General features: G+C 40.2%; 4 protein-coding genes across 4 annotated transcripts; 1 reads left to right on the forward strand and 3 right to left on the reverse strand.

The window, feature by feature from the left end:
* Nucleotides 1–1,005: 1,005 nt before the first annotated feature.
* On the forward strand, nucleotides 1,006–5,982 carry prcc (proline rich mitotic checkpoint control factor). Its single transcript, XM_006787946.3, has 7 exons — nucleotides 1,006–1,834; nucleotides 1,924–1,971; nucleotides 2,587–3,072; nucleotides 3,334–3,426; nucleotides 3,606–3,752; nucleotides 3,894–3,959; nucleotides 4,445–5,982. Exons 1-7 carry the CDS (start codon nucleotides 1,523–1,525, stop codon nucleotides 4,529–4,531), a joined length of 1,239 nt encoding a protein of 412 aa, XP_006788009.1. The 5' UTR covers nucleotides 1,006–1,522; the 3' UTR covers nucleotides 4,532–5,982.
* A 495-nt stretch (nucleotides 5,983–6,477) lies between these two features.
* Nucleotides 6,478–9,071, reverse strand: mrpl9 (mitochondrial ribosomal protein L9). Its single transcript, XM_006787945.2, has 7 exons — nucleotides 8,872–9,071; nucleotides 7,807–7,966; nucleotides 7,584–7,708; nucleotides 7,441–7,494; nucleotides 7,254–7,355; nucleotides 7,082–7,165; nucleotides 6,478–6,837 (listed from the first exon to the last, which is right to left on the reverse strand). The coding sequence occupies exons 1-7, from the start codon at nucleotides 8,944–8,946 to the stop codon at nucleotides 6,568–6,570; spliced, it is 870 nt and encodes a 289-aa protein (XP_006788008.1). The 5' UTR covers nucleotides 8,947–9,071; the 3' UTR covers nucleotides 6,478–6,567.
* A 2,442-nt stretch (nucleotides 9,072–11,513) lies between these two features.
* Nucleotides 11,514–13,902, reverse strand: LOC118454002 (transmembrane protein 272-like). Its single transcript, XM_035906582.2, has 5 exons — nucleotides 13,822–13,902; nucleotides 13,696–13,738; nucleotides 13,536–13,586; nucleotides 13,237–13,428; nucleotides 11,514–11,964 (listed from the first exon to the last, which is right to left on the reverse strand). The coding sequence occupies exons 2-5, from the start codon at nucleotides 13,736–13,738 to the stop codon at nucleotides 11,714–11,716; spliced, it is 537 nt and encodes a 178-aa protein (XP_035762475.2). The 5' UTR covers nucleotides 13,822–13,902; the 3' UTR covers nucleotides 11,514–11,713.
* A 2,271-nt stretch (nucleotides 13,903–16,173) lies between these two features.
* Nucleotides 16,174–18,639, reverse strand: si:dkey-266f7.9 (uncharacterized). Its single transcript, XM_006787944.3, has 4 exons — nucleotides 18,524–18,639; nucleotides 17,834–17,920; nucleotides 16,787–17,357; nucleotides 16,174–16,655 (listed from the first exon to the last, which is right to left on the reverse strand). The coding sequence occupies exons 2-4, from the start codon at nucleotides 17,902–17,904 to the stop codon at nucleotides 16,359–16,361; spliced, it is 939 nt and encodes a 312-aa protein (XP_006788007.1). The 5' UTR covers nucleotides 17,905–17,920; nucleotides 18,524–18,639; the 3' UTR covers nucleotides 16,174–16,358.
* Between the last annotated feature and the right edge of the window lie 5,183 nt (nucleotides 18,640–23,822).

Genomic DNA, 23,822 nt, shown 5'->3' on the forward strand with positions numbered 1-23,822 from the left:
GAGCTGGAGAGGCTGCACATTGAGCATTTCTCCTCCACTCACCTATTTTTACTCCGGTGTGTTAATATATATATACTGCATTTCATGAGCTTTTGCCTAGTTTGCCTGTCATAAAGTGTCAGTTCATGAATAAAATTGAAATAAACAATAACATTACTGTGGCTTGTTCTTCTTTGTCTTGTTTTGGTTGCTCCCTTTCGAGGGTCGCCTCTGTCTCAATCTATCTTCCTCTGTCACACTAGCCTCCTGTCTATCATCCTTCTCTACACCCATGAATCTTATCTGAGGTCACTGATTTTCTTTTCTTTCTTTTTTTCAACTTTATTGTTTAAAGACTGTTTTGGCATTTTCTTCAGAAGGGCAAGAGTAAAAGAGGACAACATGTATAAATGCTCAAGTCTTCACTTTTTATGATTTCTGTATAATTTTGCTGCTCTAAGTATGTATTTAAAATTACTGAAGCAGAACAGTTTACTTCAACTCTAAAGCAAAAAATATGAATATTTTAAAGGTTGACGCCAGTTGTCGGTACAGTCCTGATAATCAAAAGTATAGATGTGCTTCGAAATCATATTGTTTCCCTATTCGAGCCATATGGGCAATAGTGGTCTGAAGTTGTTTAAAATGTGATTAATGAAGCGGAGAAGAGGAAGAGCATGTAATACTGCGGTGCAAGGGTTATGATGTGAAGAGGAAAGTTCTGCAGAATAGATTGAAGGAGCGGGGAATTGGGGAATTTAATCTGAAGAGTGTGTTGGAGGGTAGTAGGGCACAGGTGAGAGAACTGGTGGGGTTTCTGAAGGATATAGGTGTTTATGAAAGAGTGTAGGGTCTTTTTTTTTGGTTTTGTGTTTTTTGGATACAGATTGTAAGCTCACTGTCTGACTCATACTCCGGAACAGTAGGAGGCGGTAATGCTCCTTTACGTTGGTTGCCAACCGCCGTTAAACACAAAGAAGAAGAAGGAGGAGGAGGAGGAGGAGGAGGAGAAGAAGAAGAGTGTTGCGCAAAAAGCTGCGCAGTTGTCGCATTTTCGATCACGAACGATGGAGGCGAATGTTTTGATGGAGCCAAAGGACTAAACGAGCTTATTTTGTTGGCGAAACAACACAGTAAAGTTGCGCATTGTGGTGTGAAACAACACAACTGCTGTTTTATTTATAATAGCACTTTTAAGGAGAGCTGTTTTTTTTTTCTGGAACACAGCGGTCAGCTAGCTGATATCGTTTGTTGCGGTGGCCTAGCTAACACTGGCTAGCATTGCGAACTTGGACAGAGCTTTAAGTCAGTCGTTTCATTGCGGCGACCCCTTTTAACTCCCTGCGCTATATTCTACTACAGCTTCGCTCGGCTTCATGTCGTTATCATCGCAGCTTTAGCGATCAGAGATTCCCTTACCTTTTGACAGAGGTCAGTTCGTCGGATAAGCCAGTGTGAGTACGGCTTCTTGCGATCAAGGAGAAGAAGTTATCCATGTCCACGAGTTTCTGCAGATTGCTCATCTTTAATAACATTAGCAAACATGTCTTTAGTCGCCTATGGCAGCAGTGATGAGAGTGACTCAGAGGAAACCTCCACCTCTGCCGTGCCGGGGAGCAAACCCAGCGCAGGAGGGCTTTTCTCACTCCTGCCTGCTCCTAAAAAACCGGTATCGGCAGGAGGGACCGAAGGGCCAGCCAAGAAGACAGCATTGATCACTGCAGTAGAGGATAGCTCATCAGCCGATGATCCAGATCCTCAGCCACCTAAGGGAAGCTTATTCTCCAGCCTACCCAAGCCAAGGAAACGGACAGAGCCCGTCAAGATCACCGTGCCGCAGATCCAGAGGCAGGATGTGAGTACTGAGCTACTTCAAGCTGTTTGCTCATACCTCTTGCACAAAATAAGATTTTAATTCATCATCTGTAACCCTGTTGTTCATAGTCAGACTCAGATGATGACGAACCAGCAACGAAGAAACTACAAAACCAGGTAAGGAAATCAGACACATGCAGTTATGTGAAGTTTATTCCACATTCCCAAAAGGTTGATTGTGTTCATCTGGACGTAGCGTTTTCAATGGGAGAAAACTTTCGTCACATGAACACAATCAACCTTGTGGGAATGTGGAATAAACGTATTTCTGAATTAGATAAAATGGTAGTAGATAGTAAAAATACAAAACAGGCATTGATATAGTCCAACATACATATATACCAGTGAGGCACCAATGTTGGTGTTGGGGAAAGGTCCCTATGCTGTTTCTTGAATAAAATGTTACCTCAGTGTAATGAGCTCGTAAACATGTTATAGGCTTGTGTACACAAAATCTAAATGCTTATTTGTTATAAAATACTGCAGATTAACCTGGCTTGCACAGTGGTTCGCATGTAAATGCACGTTATATGATTTCTAGCTTAGATGTAGGTCTGCCACTTCACTCTTCTCATTGTTTCTTTCGTTGATTGAGGTTAAAATTACATTTAAAAAAAGTAGGAACCAGCGACAAAGAATATCTTATTTTCCTCAGATTTCATAGTGTAACAACATTCTCATATGAGCTGCCATTTCCTCTCTCTTTCAACCCATATCTCCTTTCTCTGTCAGGGTGCAGGTACAGGCTTGTCCTCCATTCTGCCACAACCCAAAAACCTGACAGTGAAGGAGACGGACAGACCTCTGATCCCTCATTCGCTAACTAAACGGCAAGAACCGAAAGCACCCAAACCTGGAACCCCTGCGCATGGTCTTGGTTCTAGTGCGTCTCCCTCCGCCATCAAAGCTGCAGCAAAATCAGCTGCCCTCCAGCTGGCTAGACAGATAGCTTCAGATGACCAGGATAATGAAGAGGACATAACCCCACAGAACTACTTTTCTCTAGGCGAGAGCTCTCAACCTCTACCTGCAGTCGTCCCCAGCTTGGACCCTGAGCCAGGAGCCCTTGCAGAGCCCCTTCCTTTTGCAGCTCCTGATGAACCGGGGCAGTCAGATGCCCCTCTCGACTTTGGGGGAAAACATGAGACAAGTGGCGCATGGGGAGGTCAATATAATGAATATGAACAACCCATAGCGGGCCCAGAGGCTTTTCCTCCGGTAATAATGACTTTATACTGTACATATGTATCAGATTCATGCTGTTAACTTGAGTCATTATGTTCAATTAGATGATGCCAGCTTATCCTAATAAGTCATAAATCATGTTAGTTCAGACAAGCCTGCATTTCAGTGTTTTCCAGTTAAGATAAAGATATCTTTTAAAGTATGAATGCTGTGTCAGACTCTCAATTACAAGAGTCACAATGTAGCTAACATGAATGAATTATATTGTTATCCGATGTCTTTTTGCTTGAACAGGGATACTACAATGAGCCATATTACCAAGATCCCAACCCGGGAATAGCAGAGGCTGAAGAGCCCGGCAACTCAGCCATGTTTGATGATGAAGCGGTAAGAACTATGCTACTTGTGTGCCTCATTTTTCTCATTTGTTATCAGAGCAAATTCTGTTATTTACATAGACTGATTTTTGTACCTGTGCTCTATGGTGTTATCATTGTTTTGTCCTCAACTAGAGGCTCATAATTAAGAAAAGGTTTTGGTTAACCGGTATTTTCTTTGTCCTGCAGTTCATGCGGCTGCAGGGGAAAAGAAACAGGGGCAAAGAGGAGGTGAAGTTTCTGGAGATCAAAGGCGACGACCAGCTGAGCGGCAACCAGCAGTGGATGACCAAGAGCATGACCGAAGAGAAGCAGCATCGGCAGTCCTTTAGCAAGGTGACCCGATCGGCTCGCTTCCTCTTTTGTTTTTGCAACAGATTGTCCTATGTTCCTCTCACTAAAATGTTGATGATTTTAAGATGGAATATTTTCTTTCATTTTTTTTTGTAACACCCGCTTTTCTTTACCTTTCCACAGAAAAGAGGAGAACAACCTACAGGACAGCAGCGACGCAAGCATCAGATAACTTATCTCATCCACCAGGTGGGTGCTGTTAAAATGCACATTGTGCATTTGTATGATGTAAATTTCATTCAAGACTTTGTAGCCGCAGTCCAACTTCACAGATGATTTTTCTACTTGTTTTGAAAGTGAGACAGAGTGGAAATCTGCACTCTGTGCGGCATGTGTAGACACGTAATACTTCTGCTTGGTGGCCTGTTTGTACAGAGCTAACCTAAAGCCTAGTTGTCAGCTGCAGTGTGCCAGTGATTAGCACAATAAGCTGCAAGAAAGAAGCCTGCACAAAGGATTAGGATAAGCTAAATAGTTGCCCTTATCTCTGCCAGAATGCTAGTGTTAGCTTTGTTATGCACAGGTGTTCCCTGTCTTGTAGTCTGACCCGCAGAGTAGGTTTGCATACTTTACTGATCCCACATGGTTTAGCTCACCGTAGCTGCATCTCTTGTCTTCTTATTGGAAATCTGTTCAAATAAACAACATTTCTTACTTTCCCTGTCGTTTCACAGGCAAAGGAACGTGAGCTGGAGCTGAAAAACAACTGGGCAGAAAACAGGTTAACCCGCCGACAGACCCAGGCCAAATATGGCTTCTAAACATCATGACTGTGGACTGTGGTGGCATACAGAAATTAGAGTAGAGCTTTCCAAATATACTTCCACAAAGAGGAAAAATGTTTAGAAACAGTAAGCATACAGTCTGGATACAGATTTTCCTTCCTGCCCTCCATCCTGTATTTGTGTTGACCTGTTAATATTCAGTAGTTCTGTTGTTTGACCAGGTGTTATTCTTATCTCTAAGATCCAGCCACAACCGCTACACTACACATTCACTGTCATTTATATTACATAGAGGCACTATACTTATGTAACAGTATTTTTAAGGTACTTTTGCTCAGTCATTGGCAGAACAGATGTAAAGTGACTCTGAAGTGGCCATTATTCTAAATGTTTTTCCTTTGAATGTTTATGCTTCCTGTTCATGTTGTACTTCTTTGTGATCTACAGAAACAAAGGTTTGGTTCTCTGGGAATGATGCAAGTTATTAATGAAATCTGGATGTTATTCATTTTAAACAAGCTGGAGTCACTGGAAAGCTGTGACGTGTTACATATCTGCACACAGGATCGACTGTTTTCTGATAAACATGTACTTGCTGCAGTTGCTCATTAGTAATAAGAAGTTTGCTATTATATAACTATGATACCTACTTTTGTTTGTAAAAGTTTGATTTTTCTTATTTTTTAATGTGTGTTTCGTTTTCTTCCACTGGAAAACTGAAAAAGACCAGAGAACCAAACATGAACGTCATTGTCTTCTTGCTCTGAGGAAACATTGAAGACTATAAATCAATATGATTTTTAACATGGTAGCAGCATCTGGTGGGCGGTGCTAAAAGCAAAACACCCACCTTAAAAATGGAGATTACATTCATTTTTTAACAGTTTATATGTATTTTTTTCTTCTTTTTAAACTTCAAATTTTGGGGGGAAATTCAGTAATTTGTTCAACTTTCTCAGATGGAAAGCAGTAAAAATATGCTTTTTATATCTCCAGACTCTATGTAACTACATTTTGTCTTTACCAAAGCAATAGTCAAGCCTCCACGAGTCCTCTGTTCTTTGTCCCGACAGCAGAAGTGTTCAAACCTGAGCCAGTTTTCCTCTAAATGCAATACATTTCATACATCTTGCGTTGTCAAACTTTAAATGTGAACTCTTATCAGAAAACAACTTATCAGAAACAATTACACAATCTGATCTGCCTCAAATACTACAGCTAAATTCTAAACACGAGCAGAAGAAAGAAGCTGACAAGCTGCTCGTATATCCTTACGCCGATGAGACGGGAAAATAAATTGCAGAGCTTTGATTTCAGCAGATCTCATGCAACGACTTGCAAACCACACAACTGTATTGGCACTCCACTAACATGACATTAAACAGCATTCCTCGGAATAATTTGTTTGTTTTTGGTTTACCATTTACTTTTGTGCATTGTCGAGTTAAAATTGATCAATAAACTTTTGATTTTCCTGACTGCTTACACTTTGTATGTCTATGGGCAGTTTTCATTATTGCTACTATCACAATAATACTCATACTGCATACAGTAAAAAACTTTCCCACTCAAAGGTTTCCTGTGTAGCTGCTGATCCTTATGGCTCTTTACCAGTTTTGTGTTATTTATTCTCATCCTGAAAACTGATTTTAAAAACTGCTATAAATATTGTGCTTTAAAGTGTGTGGACTCTCCCTTAGATTTAAGGAGCCTGGTCATTCGGGAGGACTCGATAGTGGAGATGCTACACCTCCACACTGCCAGTATACTTCCTCCTGGGCAGGAGGCGACCCTGTGTCAGACATAGGACACACCGGAGAGAGATTATACCTCTAGCTGGTTTGGGAAGCACTCAGTGTCCCTGGGAAGTGGATGGGGAGAGGGAGGAGTGTTGGTATCTGACTGCTGCCCCGACAACCAGGACCCAGATAAGCAGTACAAGATGGACAGCTATTTTAACACTGTTCAAAATAATCAGAATGTGACACTGAGCAATTTTAATAGACACACAGACAGCTGTTGCTATGCACACATGTGCATTACAGCCAAACATCATCCACATTTTGAGTCCTTTAATCTTTTTTCAGGCTTCCACTTGGTGGTGCTGTTGTGTCTGCCGTTGTCTGTGTAGCTGCGGCAGTGGATCCTGCAGGCTCTTCACCATCCTCTGCCGCTGCGTCAGAAACTGCCTTTAAAACGGCGCCCTCCTCATCAGCAGCTTCTGAATCAGCTGCAGCTGCCTGCTGCCGCTTTTGGGCTTTCAACTGCCGCTGAGAGCTTGCAGACGGATCCTCGTATGGGAACAGAGATAAGGGAACGCGAACAATGTCCAAGCCATTAACCTGAAAGAAATAACATAGAAACATGAGCAGTGTGTTATCTGGTAAAACAGCAGTCCAAAAAATAAATAAATAATGAATAACTAAGGGTTAATTTATTATAAGAATAATAGGAAAACAATTGTTTTTTTGCAGCATGGAGCTTACATGGAGTAACTACAACTTCTTTCTGCTGCAAAGACACAGTACGAAGCTACACTTGGTGCAAATGGTTGCCCACGAGATGCACTGATATAATTTATCTTACCGTGACATCGCACCAGTAGTCACCTACATCCTTAATAGGTTCAAATGGAAGACTCAGTGCATGAGATGGCACCACTATCCCCAACTACGGGAACAAAAGCAATATGAATATCTTATCTGGTTAACAGAATTAATTAGAAACATGGATAAAAACTGAGTCAAAGGCATCACACCTTCTTAGCAAACTGTCTGCAGACTACTTCTTTATTGAGCTGAAACTCCTCGGAGGGCATTCTGTTTATCTTTAGCTTGGAGCATTTCAGGAGCTCCACAGTCTGAAAACAGAAAGAAACCCCTGTTAAAATCTTTGTTTTAAAACTATTTGTTGTACTGAGCAAAAGTGCCTGACATGAAACTTACCAGTTGTCCTGTGCGGGTTTGGATTCTGTCTCCTGCTTTCCCCTCACGCAAAAGCTGTGTAAACAAAAACAAACAAAGGTGATGTTGAGTACTGCTCTTTAATACATTTGAAATATATGATGGAATATAAATGGAGTACACACACGTAGCTCTTCTGCAAACATCTGTTTGTTATCTGGTGATGGATACACTGCGAGGCCTTGAGGCAGCAGCTTGTTTCGTCCAACAGACTTTCTTACAAACACGGTGTCTCCTCGCCCGCCGAGCTCTGTCACAAAAAAAAAACAAAACAAAAAGATGTTTTCATATTACAAAGAATTTTAGAAAACACATCGTGACTAGTTTAAACTTCCTTGTGATACTCACTTGGTACCGTCTGAGTCAGGATGAGCTCCATCTTCTCCTTAGGAGCATGCTTGGTATCCTCGACAAGCTTGTAGATTCTGTGTCTTCGAGGGTGAAGCCTCGGTGGACTCCCTACTTTGGACAAGGGCACTTGCCACCATCGCTCCACCACGACTGTGTTCTGCAGAAACATCAAGCAACCACACGTGACTTTACACATTTTGAAAGTGGACTCTAGCTTCTGTGATACCAAGGTTGTTAAATATGCATTCATACATATATATTGCTTTATCCCTCAGGTAATCTTGCCCAATGATACTTCAACATGAAGATTAGAGGAGCCAAGGATCAACCTCCAACATGACTGTGAAAGTTCTCAGTCATCCAGGTCATCATAGTCTAAGGAACCTGGAAAGAAAAGCGTCTGGACTTCAAGAAACTTTAAGAAGTCCAGATGCTTTTCTTTCCAAGCTTCTTACATCAACCACCAACCTTCCAATTGTCACATCCACCCACAAAATAAGTGAGCCAACTAATAATAACTGTAATTTGTACATCCTGAGGATATTTTTATGTAAATATTTTTAACAACAAGAAATTAACCCTCTGCCCATCAAAGATCTACCTGAAAATAATGCAGAAGAAAGACACACGTATTAATGGGCACTTTGCTAAATCTCTCAAATAAAGTACATTCAAGGCACGTAGGTGGGTGTTTAGATGGTTTTTAGCATCTATGCTTCTTGGAGTCTGTATAACCTTAACAAATTGAGGGATCTAGCACAAGCAGGTTTCCAGATAATTTAATTGCCTCTACCACAATAGCACTTCAGACTTAAACCTCTATGAGAGTCGTGCTTAGTGTGTAATTTCTGTATAAAATTGCATTTATTTTATCGGTATGTCTCAACCCAGTTTATTATAAGCTAACTAAAAGTAGTTGGTGTCAACTTTGTTATACAAAATCTAAACAACCTAGTAGAGACTACAAATCTCTGTGCTTTAGCACAGTGGATGCACTGTGCGGGCTAGAGCACAGAGATTTGCGGTAGTGCAGGAGAGCGCAGAGCCCCTGGAAACGCCGACCTGAGCAGCAGTCAGAGAGAAACTCCTGGCGGCAGGCTGGCCGAGCAGAGCCTGGAGGACGAGGCGGCTCCACATGCTCCCACAAATCAGAGGTAAGTCTTCCTGCAGCAGTTTACCATCAGTTTACCTCCGGTCTCTGTAAATTCACCTCTAGCCTATCTACAGCATGCCTGACAGCGTCGCTTGTTGTGTGGCGTAGGAGGACCCCACCAGCTGCACAGAGGACGAGAAAAAAGCCTGACTTAAAAAACCTCAAACTCAAAAAAGAAAATAAAAACTTAAATGTAAATATGGATAGAACGCAATAACGCTAATAACACAAATATTCGTCATATGATTCATTATATTTTTATTTTAACGTGTAAAGACTGAACATTTTGCAGGCAATCATTTAATCAGGCAATATTAAAGGGCAATCTCTTCGTTCAGCGGCTCCCTTTTTAGAGGTCGCCTCAGGATCGCCTGCTAGTGCTGTATCGATACCAAGTAAGTGCATTGCCAATATTGCAGATACAATACAGATACCGATACTTATAAAGGCAGTTTATGTAGGATAAAGCAATGCGTCATGATTTATGAGATTAATCATTAATCTGTAAATTATTAACACATTTTAATCAACAGTAACCTTTTTACTTAATTTGTACTTTCCACAATAATGATTTAACACAACAAAAGAGGTTTTTCACTTTTTCATGTGTTTTAAAACTTTTAAATAGTTTTTTTGAGATCTAGAATGTAAATGTTCTTGTCTCCAAAGGAAATTCTTGTTCTCAAACATGTACTCTAAAAAATGTCTCAACATTTTTCTTGCGACTGTCACGTTTATCTGCTTAAGTGACCTCACCCCCAGTGATGTACTAGTCGTCCCTCTCATCCCCAGACTATGCTTCCTAAATAGAAGATGTATCAGTCAGATTAAATAATTTCTCCAAATATTCCTTTCACCGCACTACAATATCCTCAGTTGAAGTCAGCAGCGCTCCACCTGCATTGCCAGCACAATGCCACTAAACACTGAGGCGCACCAGGTCTTTCCAGCATCACCACCTGCCAACTGATCCAAGTCACTACCGGGTGGCTATCAGTTGACAGCTTAGGTCCTCTCTTCACTTGTGTCCAGAACATACTGCTGCAGATCTGGTGATACTACTAGAAAATCGATCATCGACTTGTGGCCTATGGTGTCCTAATGCCATGTGCACTTATGGACACCCTTATGGTTGAACATACTGATTGTTATGGACAAACTGTTTTTTCACAGAAGTCCAGTAACAGAACACCACTCGGGTTCAGATCAAGCAGACCGTTCCTCCCAATCATGCCGCTCCAGGTCTCACTGTCATTGCCCAGATGAGCATTGAAGTCTCCTAGTAGGGCGACAGGTGGAGCACCCTCAAGCCCAGGGACTCCAAAAGGCTGGGTACTCTGAATTGAACTCTAAAGTGCAGACAACAGTCAGCACAGGTTCCCGTACCCAAAGGCACAGGCAATAAACCTTCTCTTCTGGGAAATTCTCCAATCTTCATATTAAGATACCCACAGCAGCTTGCCACCTCTCACCAAGACCAACTTCAGAATGGGACAGAGTCCACCCCCTCTGCAGGAGACTGGTTTTTGCAAAAGCACTTTTATTGTATTCATCAAGGCAAACCTCCTAAATCCAAACAAAAGGGCTATTCAATTTTATTGTAAACAACATTTAATATTATTCTTACAATACAGACTTTAGTGCAGTAGATAGTTAACAAAACATAAGCAAAAGAATAAAAATAAAAAATATTCTCAAGGTTGTTGTTTTCTCAGTTGTTTAGAATACACTTACTATATAAAGCCACTACATTCACAGAGATGCCTGGATACATGCAAACACCCACAAACAAAACACACTGGACCTAGAAATATTTGGCTTCTACCGCTGGTTTCTACATACACACCCTATATACTGTATGTAGGAGCACCAGCTCGAATCGCTGTAATTGACCTCCATTTTTGTATTTAAAAAAAAAAGAAAAAAAAAAAAAAAAGGGGTCCACAGTGTGTTTTTGCTGGATGCAATGACAGTTACACAAGTTTTAAGCTCAACACTCTGAAAACTTCTGAACCTGTGAGGAAGTTTTTCCAGCCTAATTTGCCATAAACCTAAATCATATTAATCTCATGCTACATAGAAAGATAACACAGATTGTTGAGTATTTTCCCTTTTCAAAAACCATGCAAAAAAAAAAAAAAAAAAAAAAGCAGCTTTTATTTTCAAGCAACACTGTTCGGTTAATTCTCTGCGCACCATACTGAAATGCACTAAAAATGACTCACAGAAACATGGCAGAGCTGAAAATAAAGACACAAAATAGCAGTACCACCAACATTTTGTTAGATGCTACTGCAGAGTCACTGACAGTTTTTTTCTGGTGCAAACAGGAAGTTTCACACTCATAGTGGTCGTGGTGGCGTGTAAAAGGGATGTGATGTTTCAGCAGTTAATAGGTCTGACTTCATCAGCGTGTGGAAAACAAGAAGGGCTATAAAAAAAAAAAAAAAAAAAAAAAAAAAAACCCCAAGGTGCTGCAACATAAAGCAAACACCTTAAACTTTTTGGTGTATGGTGCAATAAGCCACCTTTATTTATGGCATTTGGGAGAAGTCTGCAGAAAAACAAAAATCAAGTAGCCTTTTGGAAATGTGCTTTTTTTAAACACTCTTGTTTGCAGCTGCAGAGGAAAGCTTTAATAACCCTCAGTGATAAAACAAAATCAATCCTCAGAAAGAGGATCAAAATCTGCATCACTGGCCAAAAGACAATTTCCTTAAATACCCGAGGACATAATCTGGGATTTAAAAATCACACATCACCAGCAGACTCACTTATTGCACCATAGAAACTGCCTCGGTTGGGTATCAAGTGACGTCTAGCACGCATAGTCCTGCAGCAGATCAGCATGCCGAAGCAACAACCACAGAAGACAATGAGACCCAGTGCGACCCACACCAGTGTAGTGACGACAAACGCAAACTGGTAGGTCACCTTGTGGCAGTACGGAGCTTTTCCAGGTAAGTAGTTTGGAGGATAGACAGAATAAATCCAGCTGCTGCCTGTAAGGTGAAGACAGACAACACACAGGGGGAAACACGTCTTCAGTTCTAAGTGAAACCTTAACAATGAATTCACTTTAAAGGTCGCAGCAGCAACAGTTTGAACTAATTTTCTGTGTTTATAAAGGCTGTGGTTTGGTCAGATTTGATTGGCAAAGACAAATAACCCACTGTCATCTGTTTCTTGACCATGGAAGATACTATGTGCTGATTCGTTACACACAATTACGTCACCATTTTTTCAAACTGATCCACAACTCAGTAAAAGTTGCAAAAACATTTTACACGATCCTTTAACTAAGCATCATGAAGCAAAAAGGGGGGAAATTGTTGGACTGTTACTGATGGATGTGTTTGCAAGACAGAGTGGTTTCTTATTTTCACCACAAATATAGATTCACTGAGCCTTGAAAACCACACATCGTGTGCACTGGTCTCTGATATCTAATAAGGAAGGGTGTAAGTATGTGTTGCATTACTAGGTTGTGAATGCAGCTTTTTCTAAGTTTCTTTTTGTCTGCTCAATGCCAATAAGATTAAATACTTCCATTTCCAACATTAACAATTTTACTATAGATGCACTCATTGGACACATTATTATGACACACAATGTGGTCATAAAAGGAAAGGACATCCTCAGTTTGTATTAAGAAGTAAAATGTCCCCTACACCATTACAAAGTCTTGATTAGTAGAAATCAAGGCTCGTGATGCCAGGCAATATTTATCCATTTGAGTTCCTGTTCTTAGCTGACATGAGTGGCATCCGGTGTGGTTTTCTGCTGTTGTAGGTTTGACATTCAAAGATGCTCTTCTGCATAACTTGTTTTTAACTAATGGTTATCCGAGTTACTGTTGCTTTCCTATAAGCTTGAAGCAGTCTGGTCATTCTCCCCTTACTTCTGGGATCCACGAGGTATTTTTTCAGAGAACTGCTGCTCACTTGATATTTTCCCTTTTTGAATAGTTTTCTGTAATCCCTAGAAATACTCAAAAGACCAGCACACCTGGCACCAACAACCATGCTGTATTCAAAGTCACTTAAAGTCACCTTACTTCCTCATTCTGATGCTCAATTTGATTTTCACCAGGATGTTTTAACCATGTCTACATTTCTGAGTGCACTGAGTTGCAGCCATATGATTGGCTGATTAGATATTTGTGATAACAAGCAGTTAAAAAGTTGTATCTAATAAACTGGCCAGTAAGTGCACGTGAGTTTTATGTCTAATTTCATGCAAAATGAAGAGTGCAGAAAGTTTTTTTCTCACACCTGCTATGAACCAGGCAAAACTGAAGATGTGAAGAACTGTCATACAAGCTGTGGACAGGACGTGGATCGCTCCATCATCAAAGGTGCTGCTGGTGTAGGTCAGAGTCAGTGAGAGGATGCTGTTTGCCCCCAGCACTATCAGGTAAATGGGGATGTGGGGCTGTATGGTACAACTTGTCAGGTGCGTGGCCCCTGTGATGCAACAGAACAACCACATAAGATCATCAATCATAGGCGAAATGCTAAAGGTGCTGTTTTCACTAACTGGATAACTAAAGCTGTAAAATTAGTTAACCCACCCAGTCCAATGGCTGCTATCATTACCATCCACCATATAATGTTCACCACCACTGCAAAAACAAAAAAGGAAGAGAAAGAGGGTAAAGGACTGGTTTAACAGTAAAACAGGTGAAATTATGAAAAAGTGAGACAAAAATGAGATGCAGAAACTAATCTAACCAATTCCTGTGACTTGTGAGGCAGTTTGAGGCTTTAGATCCATCTGTGGAGAGAGGTTAATATCTACAGTCAGTAGATATTATTGTCACAGCCAAAACATGAAGAGGAAGCAGAGCTTTACGGTACCTGTCCAGTTGTGAGTGGAGCCTTTTTAATCTTCAAGTATTCAGAAAATAAGAGAAGAACTACACACGAGTTGCAGTTAGCTACTTCTTAGCAAAGTGCAGGATGTTAAGACATACACGTTCGAGCCTTTCAGCGACTGTTGCAACACTGTCTCACTAAGAGGAAATAATGATAAAAATCAGCCTCTGTTGTCTGACACGGTTTCGTGCAGTTTGTTAAGATTTCTTTAAGACAAACTAGTTACATGAAATCCTTCCACTGATCTTGTAAACCATACTGTTTCTTAGAGATAGATAGAGATATATCTCTATCTCTCTATCTAGACATAAAATGATTTACATTTTATATTTTGAAGTGACATAATCGGTACATGTTAAATCATGAAGCAGCACAAGGGCTAGGTCATTGTAAGCCACAGGACAGCTATGTGGTGCACACAGGAAAATCAGCTTTCCTGTTATAACTATCAGCTTTTTCTCGTGTGCCAATAAATACCAACTGCCACCTTCAACTATCAAACAGTTTTTGTACAGAAGCTGAACATTAAAACTGTGCTTCAGAAAGCAACAAACATCATTAAGGACTCATCTCACCCTCGCCTCCATTTCTTCAAACTTCTGCCTTCAAGCAGATGATACAGGACACTAAAAACACACAGCAACAGACTTTTAAATAGGTTTTTAAACACAGAGGGCGTCACCACCCTGATGCTGCTTTAAAACCATATGTTAGTACAGGGGTGGGCAACTCCAGGCCTCAAGGGCCGGTGTCCCTGCAGATTTTATATGTGTCCTTGAACCAACACAGCTGATTTAAATGGCTAAATTAGCTCCTCAACATGTCCTGAAGTTCTCCAGAGGCCTGGTAACGAACTAATCATGTGATTCAGGTGTGTTGACCCAAGGTGAGATCTAAAACCTGCAGGACACCGGCCCTCGAGGCCTGAAATTGCCCACCCCCTGCGTTAGCACCTTGAATTACAGACTGTATGAGATTTACTTTATTGTTATTTATTTTCTTTCTTATTCATCTCTTATATTATTACTCTTACTTTTTAACTACAGGGAGAACCATTTTTTAAGCAGAAGTGCAACAAATTTTGTTGTATATCATTTTATAGAAGGACAAATAAAGTAACCTTGATCGTATAAATGGTGTCAAGACTGGGACGACAGAGCCACCAACACTAAAATATTTGCCAGACAAAGATTGTCGTTGAATAATACAAGGTATTCTGTTGATTTATGTTTTTTTGCTCTGAGCTTTCAACAGAATATTGAATATTAGAAAAAGTTGATTAAAGTGAGTTTAATCTTTATGGCTCACTGGCTACTTGTTTTCAGTTTAGAGTTTTAAGCAGCATTTTAAAACCACTGGTGCTAAACTGGGGATTTGTTCTTATCCCTGAATTAAAGGTGAAGCCCAGCAATTTATTATTGCACTTTTATACAGGTGAAGTATTTAGAAAAAAACTGTTTAATTTTTTTTAAACAAAAAAAAAAATATTCAAAGGCTTGCCCAAGGTGCACCCTTTTAAGGCTGTAGGACCAAAGGATCAAATTCCAAATAAATCCAGGAGCCTACATTACCCATGATTCAATCCCTGCACCAAACGTTAAGCCTGAGATTGTGGGTGATAGAGAGTGCAGTTGGCAGTACTGCTCCTTACTTGCAGAGATGAGAATGGAGCAAATGAGGGTCCCGTAGGCTTCCTTGTTTCTACCTCCACCCAACTGATGTAGTGCATTGATCTCCAGACGCTTATTACAGAAGTATGTTTTATCTATGCTTTTCTACATGAAAACAAGAGTAGTAAACAAACATTGCTGATTAAAAATCAGTGGAGTTTGTTTAATGGAGCTTCAATTAAGAAATGTGGTTCAAGTTCTGCAAATTTGGACAGCTGGAGTGGGTCTGAGATGCGAAGGTTAAGCTAGATGTTCCCTCCTTACAGTAAGCAGTAAGCCAGAGGAAGATGGAGTACCACTAACAAAGCAATGCTGCCACCATGTGACTGGATGAAAACAACTCCTGGTAATATGGTGCTGGTTAGAGGTCATAGAGAAGGCTGTTTTAAGCTTATCTAAAGACCTCAATATCAGCTCAAGTGTTGGACTCGTGTTAAACTCTGCGAGTTCAAGAACATTAATGTTACTCAGTTGGCTTGTTTAAGCTTTATCCCAATTTCCATATAACCTAACTATATGTTGACCTAACATATGTTCATATGAACATATGAACATAACTGGTGGTTTATGTTCACTGCAGTGTCCCCACAGCAATTACAACACATGTCAGCAGTTTTCACAGCAGTTCATTACTGTCAAAAACTCCACATGGCGCCACCTCTGATTTACTTTTGAGTTGCATTTATTTTATTCCCCAAATCTTTTGCAAATGACACGCAAATGAGACATTTCATCCCAGGCAAACTTTCCATCATAATTACTTTTGTCGAGCTCGGTCAGATATTAGCACCGAAACATTTGATTAATTACTTTGTCAGTGAGGAAGTTAAGTGGCTAAGAATTGTGTTATTAGACCTGCTCTGTCTTAAAAGCCTCTTTTAATTGGAAGTCAATGATCATTTGAATAATAGGGGCAGCGGGAAAGTCCATGCATATGATTCCAAAGCGCTGGTTCAGGTCCGTCTTGGCCCTCAGGTACTCGTACAGCTGTGGGTTGATGAGCTGTGCGACGGCCCTGGGGTGCGCGAACACTCCGGCTCCACTGCTGTAGGTGAGAAAAATCTGGGCTTTGTTTCCTGAAGGTGCAGCCTCCAAGTGGTTGTAGACACTCTGCCATTTCTCCTGCACATGTGCCAGTGTGGGCACCTGGAGGGAACACCAAGTGTAATTTAAAATAGTGCAGAAACCAAGTAGGATCACGTGGAACATAGGCATGGTAATGAATATAAAACACTACTGACATCACAGGTAGTTTGAGTATAAAAATGAAGGCAGACCTTCCAGTCATCAGCTATGTCCATTGAATCATAACGCATCCCCAGATCTGGCCCATTGAAGTTCTGCAGGATGATGATCTTTCCTCGAGCCTCACTCATGGTTGGCACGAGTCGGCTGTGCCACAGCAGGTCCCAGTGAGAGTAGCGATTGATGTAGTCTACCACAGCACCATAGATGTCACCCGTCTCACTGAACTCCTCCTTTAGACGCATTAGCACTGTCTCAGTTGGATACTCCTGCAGGAAGTCAGTCACTCCCTCCAGGACGTCGCCAAAGTGCGCTCGCTGGTAGGACACCCCGTGATGAATGGTGAGGTTTCCGTTGACATGACGCACACGGATGTCTAGGAAGCGAACACCAGCACGGAGCTGGGAGGCCAGGCTCCAGGTCTGGCACTCTGCATACACACCACCATATAGGGCCATGGTGTTGTGTGTCCCAGGCATGGTGATCTCTGACAGCAGCCGATCATCAGGGATGCTGGCCATCCAGGCCGGGTTGAGGAACTCTGGGTTGGGTGTGTCATCATAGTCAGGCCTCTGGATTGCACCGTTACTCAAACTAATGACTCTAAAACACAGACAGATAAAATAACTTAAACTTACTGTACAGCACTTTTCCTCAAACACACTCACACTGCTGGTTTGGCTGTGTTATATTGTGTGTTTAACCCTTTCATATTTTCCTTACACACATACACTGCTGCCAGTACATTTATCCATAATTGTGATTGGTCTAATGTGCCACCCCTTCATGATTGGCATTGGACCTCCCCACCACAGCATGGGCTTCTTTGCTCTCCACACACATTGACCATGTATACAGAAATATATTTCTTATTGTATTTCATAGATTGTTGTTTAAGCTTAAAGCCTGTGATTTTTCACACTTTTTTTCTTTTGATTTATTGTGTGTGCTTGATGTTCTGAACTGTTGGTGCAATAAGAAATAAAAGTTGCACTGAATTGGACTAAAACCTAAAATGGAAATATATTAGCACTTGGAATATTTGTTGTGGGTAAGTAGCCCCTCTTTGACTTACTCACCCCAGCAGGACCATCAGCTCGATTAACAACTTGTGCATTTTCACTGGATCTTGTCTCATATTGTTCCTCATTTCTGATTTTCCAGTCCTGGAAACAGATAAATATTTAAGAGCATGAAAAATACCAAGATCCAGTTTAATGTAATGATAGAAATGAAGAAGAAAAAAAAAGAAAAGAGGTGCAACAAAAACTTAAAGAAAAATCTTACAAAATCTTGCATGTAAACAATGACGTGTTTGGAGCAGTCATCCAAATATACATGCTGACTTATTAAAAATGTGCTCATTAAAATAAGGCAAGCTCACTGAAAAATACATTTATTTAAAATATTGTCTGTAATAAACTCCTCATTACAAGTGCCGACTTAAATCCATTGTCTGAAGGACAAGGTTTTTTTTTATGGTCAATTATGTATTGTTGGATGACAAACATGTAAAAACAAACAAACAGAGAAAACAGAAGCTGAAGTGCTGTTCCCATCATGAAAACACGCCAATCTAAAAAGCAGTAAAACTGTAACAGTGGAACAGTAGCAACTGATTCTGAACCAGCTCGAGGTCGACCTCTGCTGAACCCCGTGGCCCGTTTCAATGGCAGGCTTAAACCTTTCTAATCCCAAAGCTGAACCAAACATCCACAGCTGCTGTGTCAAACCTGCTGATGTGCCGTGCTGTTTGCTTCTGTTCTTACCTGAAACGAGCTGGGGGGCCGTCCTCGGTCCAGTCCAGAAACGTCCTGGGAGTGTCGAACAGGGAGAGCGGGGAGTTGAGGTGTCAGAGGCAAAATTTGGTGATCTGGGAGATTACTGTGGGAACTAATACAGAGGAGGAGTTGAGGGGTGGGAGTGCAGCACTGTGCATGTGTGAGGGTGGGTGGGAGCGTCAGTGCGAGGCGTAGCTGTCCCTGAATATACATAATGAAAATAATGCCAAAGAAGTGGATGAAAAATCCACTTTTACATGTGTTTTTATATATTTTAAAACTTTAATTTTTGTCTGAATTATGTTTTAAAATAGAGAATAAAAACACAGAAATGATCATGTTTCTTTGGTACAAGTCAGTTGTATGCAGTCATGTTACAGCTGAGTGATTTCTCACAGCGTTTATAAGTCTTAATAGGTTAATATAAGCCCAGTGTTAATATTGGAATGAAAATTTCAGGAGAACTTAAATGGATTGAATGGAAAATGCTAACAAAGAAAGATCTACACAAACTGTGCATCGAAGGCTGTGAGGTGGGCTTTAATTCAGTTATAGGAGGGAAGCCTAATAATGTTCACTTCCAGTTCTTATTAAGAAGAGAAGGCACATCATACCTTCAGGAAAAATGCAAGATTTTAATTGTCAAACTTTACAGGAGACCTGTTATGCAACGTCCTTATGTCAAATATATGCTGTTACAGTGGCAGATGCTAATGCCAGACATGGTCAAAATAATGACCACTGTGAGCCAAAAGACTGCTACAAACACTCCGGTTCAACATTTTATTTTTTATTTAATAATCATGGTTCTGCATGATGTCACTTAGGGGGATAACCCCAATAAGGACATCACATGCACACATTTTTGGCTGTCAGGCTATAGGAGCTGTCCAAACCTTCTGTTTAAAAGAAACAGCCAATAGAAAGAAAGTAGGCTTAAAGAGGGAGGAGCCCAAACATTTTTTGGTTTCATGCAGTGGATGGACTTAAGGGCCACATTAACACTATATAGTGTTGAAAGTTAGGCTATTAGGTTCTCTTTAGACACAACACATGATTTTTTTTTACTCAAATATATTTTTAACTCAATCTAAGATGTATCTGGTAGTGTGTAAACATGTGGAAAAATCTGCAGATGTTTGCTCAGTTTGTCTCATATCACAGTCAAACATTGCACAGCAGCCTTGTCCTTGTCTTGTTTAATCATGTTTGCTTAGCTGTCTCTACATGTCACCAATCCAGAGCATGTAGAACAGAAATTCCTGCAGTTTTGAATAAATATTTGACGCCAGGTGAATTTGAGCGAAACATAACAAATTGCTTTTGAAGTCTGTCCAGTTGTAAAGATTAAAGAACCCACAATCTCTCAAATAGCTGACATGTGCTTTTTGGAAACTAGTTTTTACTGGAAATAACGTTATTCATAGACAACCTTACTCAGAATAGCCGTATTTACTCACTGACAAATTTAGTCTTAGTTAATAAGTGATGGATGATACCTTAAAATGGAGAAAAAAAATCTGTAATATAAAGGAACAAGAAGTATCTTAAATGTTTCTTAATTTAAGCAGAACTTCGCCCTGTAACTTTTACACCATATTTAAATGATGAATTACTGTCTATGCTGCTTTTTACTCAAATGGTCAGTGGAGGTGGAGTGTTTATTGTTCAGTGTTTATAAGATTTTATCACTGTCAGTGTTGTGTGCTGTTTTTATGAGTATGTACATAATCCTTGGCTGTCCTGATAGTTTCCTTGTGAAAACAAGCAGAAAATATCAAATGGAGCCAAAAACTGCAATTGGTGTAATGGCCACTCAATGGCTCCAAATGCAAGTCAATGGTCAGTGCCATTCATGTCAACTGTTCATGTTTATGGACAAATACAAAAAGTGGTTTGGGTCTATAGCTAGTATGCTTGTTTATAACTTTCAGTATATTATTTGCCCTTGCTGAAAATATCTGGCTTTGACCCTCCTGTTTTTATCAAACTTCAAGCTACTTTTCAAGTCTCTTGTTTTTTTGTCTCCTCCAGGAAAAAAATATCTACACCCCATTAAAGTCCTTCCTGTATGAACAAAGCAATTCTGGAAGTGTTCCAGTCTGAGTTTAAAACTCACCGCAGCACCAAAGCTTGTAAAGCTTTTTAATAATATTCTTTTAGCAACTGATTCTGGTGAATGTGTGCAAGTTGTGCTTTTGGACTTAACAGCTGCCTTTGACACAATGTACTGTGAAATCCTCATCTCCAGGCTGGAGCAGTGGGTGGGCATTACTGGCTCAGCTCTGTAATTGTTTAGGGACTAACTCTATGACAGAAGTTTGTGTCAGCATTGATGGTTTTACCTCTACCTCTGCTGTCCTCCCCTGGGGGGGTACCACAAGGCTGCATTCTTGGGCTGCTCCTTTTCTCTTTGTACCTGCTGTCACTTTGCACTATTTTCTGGAAACACAATATTTCCTTACATTGTTATGCAGACAACTGTCAAGTTTATTTTCCACTTACGCGCACTGGTGCATACTCTGTCCACTCTCTGCCTTATCAACATCAGGAGATGGGTGGCACTGAATCATTTGAATTTTAATGAGAACAAAACAGAGGTTGTGTCCTTTAGAGTCTAGAGAAGTTGCAGGTACTACTGGGTCTAAACTTTAGACACTCCCTGTATGGACTTTTCCTCTCTGGCCCCATATGAGAAATCCATTATCAGTAATTATTAAAATCCTTTTATTTGTCTTGAAGTCTTTTAATGGTTGTGCCCCATTTTATCTGTGTGAGCTGCTGCACCCATATATCCCACCTCATTGTCTCAGGTCAGCAGAACAGATGCTTTTGCTTGTTTCAAAGACGCAACTCAAACTCAGAAGGGACAGAGCTTTTGAAGTTGTGGCTCGAAAATTGTGGGTTCACTTGTTGGTTTGCAATCTGGTTTAAAAACACACTTTTATTCCCTGGCCTTTGACCCAGTGTGAGATGTTGACTGTGATCTTGCGTTACTTTGTATGTACTCCTAGTGTTACCTGATAAGATAGCAGTCCACCTGTGGCTCCAAAACAAGCTAAAAAGGCCAATTCCAGGTTTTGGACAGAAGTCTACATCCCAGTGGGTGACTTTATGTTGACTTCAAGGATGTTTCAAATATAGTCTAAGGTGGAAATGCTTGTTTTAATCATATATTATTATGGGGTTTTTTAGCCTTTAAAAAAAAAAAAAGAAGCCCAGTCTATCTGTGATGGGACAGCTGATTATCTTCAGGGCAATAATTCATCCTTCATATGACCACCTGAGAGTGCCAATGTTATTTTCAAGGTTTAGGCATTCCTATGTAAACTTAAACATGAAATAAAGTACTTCATACAGAATGTGTGTAAGACATACGTTGTGACCGTGTGAATAAACTTGTGTTGTCTTAGGAAGGTTAACCAAAGACTTCGGGGTGTGTCCAGAGGAAGTTTCAGGTGAATGCGAACAGAGACAGAAAATCCTAAAAGTTTAATGTTAAAATTAAATAAATGGTAATATTGTCTCTGACTAACCATCAAGTAAATCTTTATACAGAACAAGACATCACAAAAGTCTTTCAATATAAAAAAGTAAAAATAAAAGACATGCTTGGACTTGTTTGTGCTCTTAAGCTCCTGACTGTTGTATCTGTTAGAGTTGATGCTTTTGAGATTGTCATTTGTGCTAAGATATATATATATATAACCACTGCTTGTGTGTGCTGATAAAATGTTTGTTTTCTTAGGTTTTATGCTTCTATGACGGAAGAAGCAGCTTTGTTGCTATAATTTTCCCTTACACATTTAGAAACCATAAGGTTCTGTTCATCTGAGGTGCAGGACTGCTCACTTCTGCTTTTTACACATCTTAGTTCGTTGAAAGGTCGCATCCTGACTGGAGAGGTTGATCAGAAGTCATGCCTTGTTTGGTATGACGAGGGGCCACACACACACACACACACACACACACACACACACACACACACACACACAAAGTGGTTAATATTTAATGACAGCATGATGACCTCAGGAATCCTCTGGATACTTCAGACTTTGATCCAATGACTCTGGTTATCAGAATGGCTTCTCTTACATAATCTGTACATATCTGACACTATTTTTTTTAACATTATCTTCTTCATTATGAATGAAATCAGTTTTATCACGCTCTTAAATCTGCCAGGGCTGTTGCTGTCATTGGCTGTTTTTCCCAGCAGACATCGTACCAGGAAAATCAGGCTTTGCAAGGCAAGTTTTGAAACTGAACCTAGACCAGCCTCTTGTTTAAGGCAGACATTTTCCTTATTTGTTTATGTTGGTAAAACTCAAGATCCTTCTGTATGTGTGTCACCTTGTTCCTAAAAGCGCACTCAGTCTGTGTAGACTTTTTAGGATAATTAGAGGGTCACTTTACCCAAGTTGTAAAAAATTATATTTTCTCTTCCCTTTGGGGTTGTATCTAAATTTCCAGTGTAAAAAGTCAACCAAATCAAAAATATGGAGAGACCTTTGTAAATAAGAGGGGAGGCGAAAGCTTAGACTCAATTCTGGTGGTCAAAAAGTAACACTTTGTTTCCATTTGACTTCCTCGTGAACAGATGTCATTTTAAATAAACATAAAACTCTTAGGTTTAAATAACATTTCCTCTTGCTAAACTCTTAGTGCGCCAATATTTATTTATTTATTTTTATATTTTTGTGTCTCAAATGTCGTGAAATGCTAAAAAGAAAACATACCAAAAAAATAAAAGTGTGTACATAAGTTTTATGTGACTAGTATGAAAAATATTCAAATGAAAGCTGCTGTCAGCAGGCAGTGATACTGTATCTTGAAATGTTCTTTTTCACTAGTAAACAAAGCCATTTCCAGAAACACAGGTTTTCTTTTGTTATTCGTCTCAACTCACATCCTGAAAAATGAATGAACGAATGAATGCAAAGACGATGAATAAATATTTCTTTCATGACGATACTGATACTAATACACATAAGCAGCAAAGACAATAGGGAGACATTTGTTTCTGCTCATTAGGCACGATGATGCATTTCACTTCATTTCACTGATAATTTCTGTAGTATCTCGTCACCCAAACTGGTTGGGAAGGTGTGTGACCATATGATTAAAACAATGACAAAAGGCAACAAGGGCTGGTGGTTGGAGCTTCAGCCACAGTGTTTCATAGCCACAGTGTTTCTAGATGGACTCTCTCAGCCAATCAGCACAGAGCACGCATGACTCACTTCCTTGTATCTGCTCCCTTATTTGGCAGAAAGGGGTTGTCCTT

The sequence above is a fragment of the Neolamprologus brichardi genome, chromosome 22, assembly GCF_056152115.1.
Source record: "Neolamprologus brichardi isolate AB-2024 chromosome 22, ASM5615211v1, whole genome shotgun sequence".
Taxonomy (NCBI): domain Eukaryota; kingdom Metazoa; phylum Chordata; class Actinopteri; order Cichliformes; family Cichlidae; genus Neolamprologus; species Neolamprologus brichardi.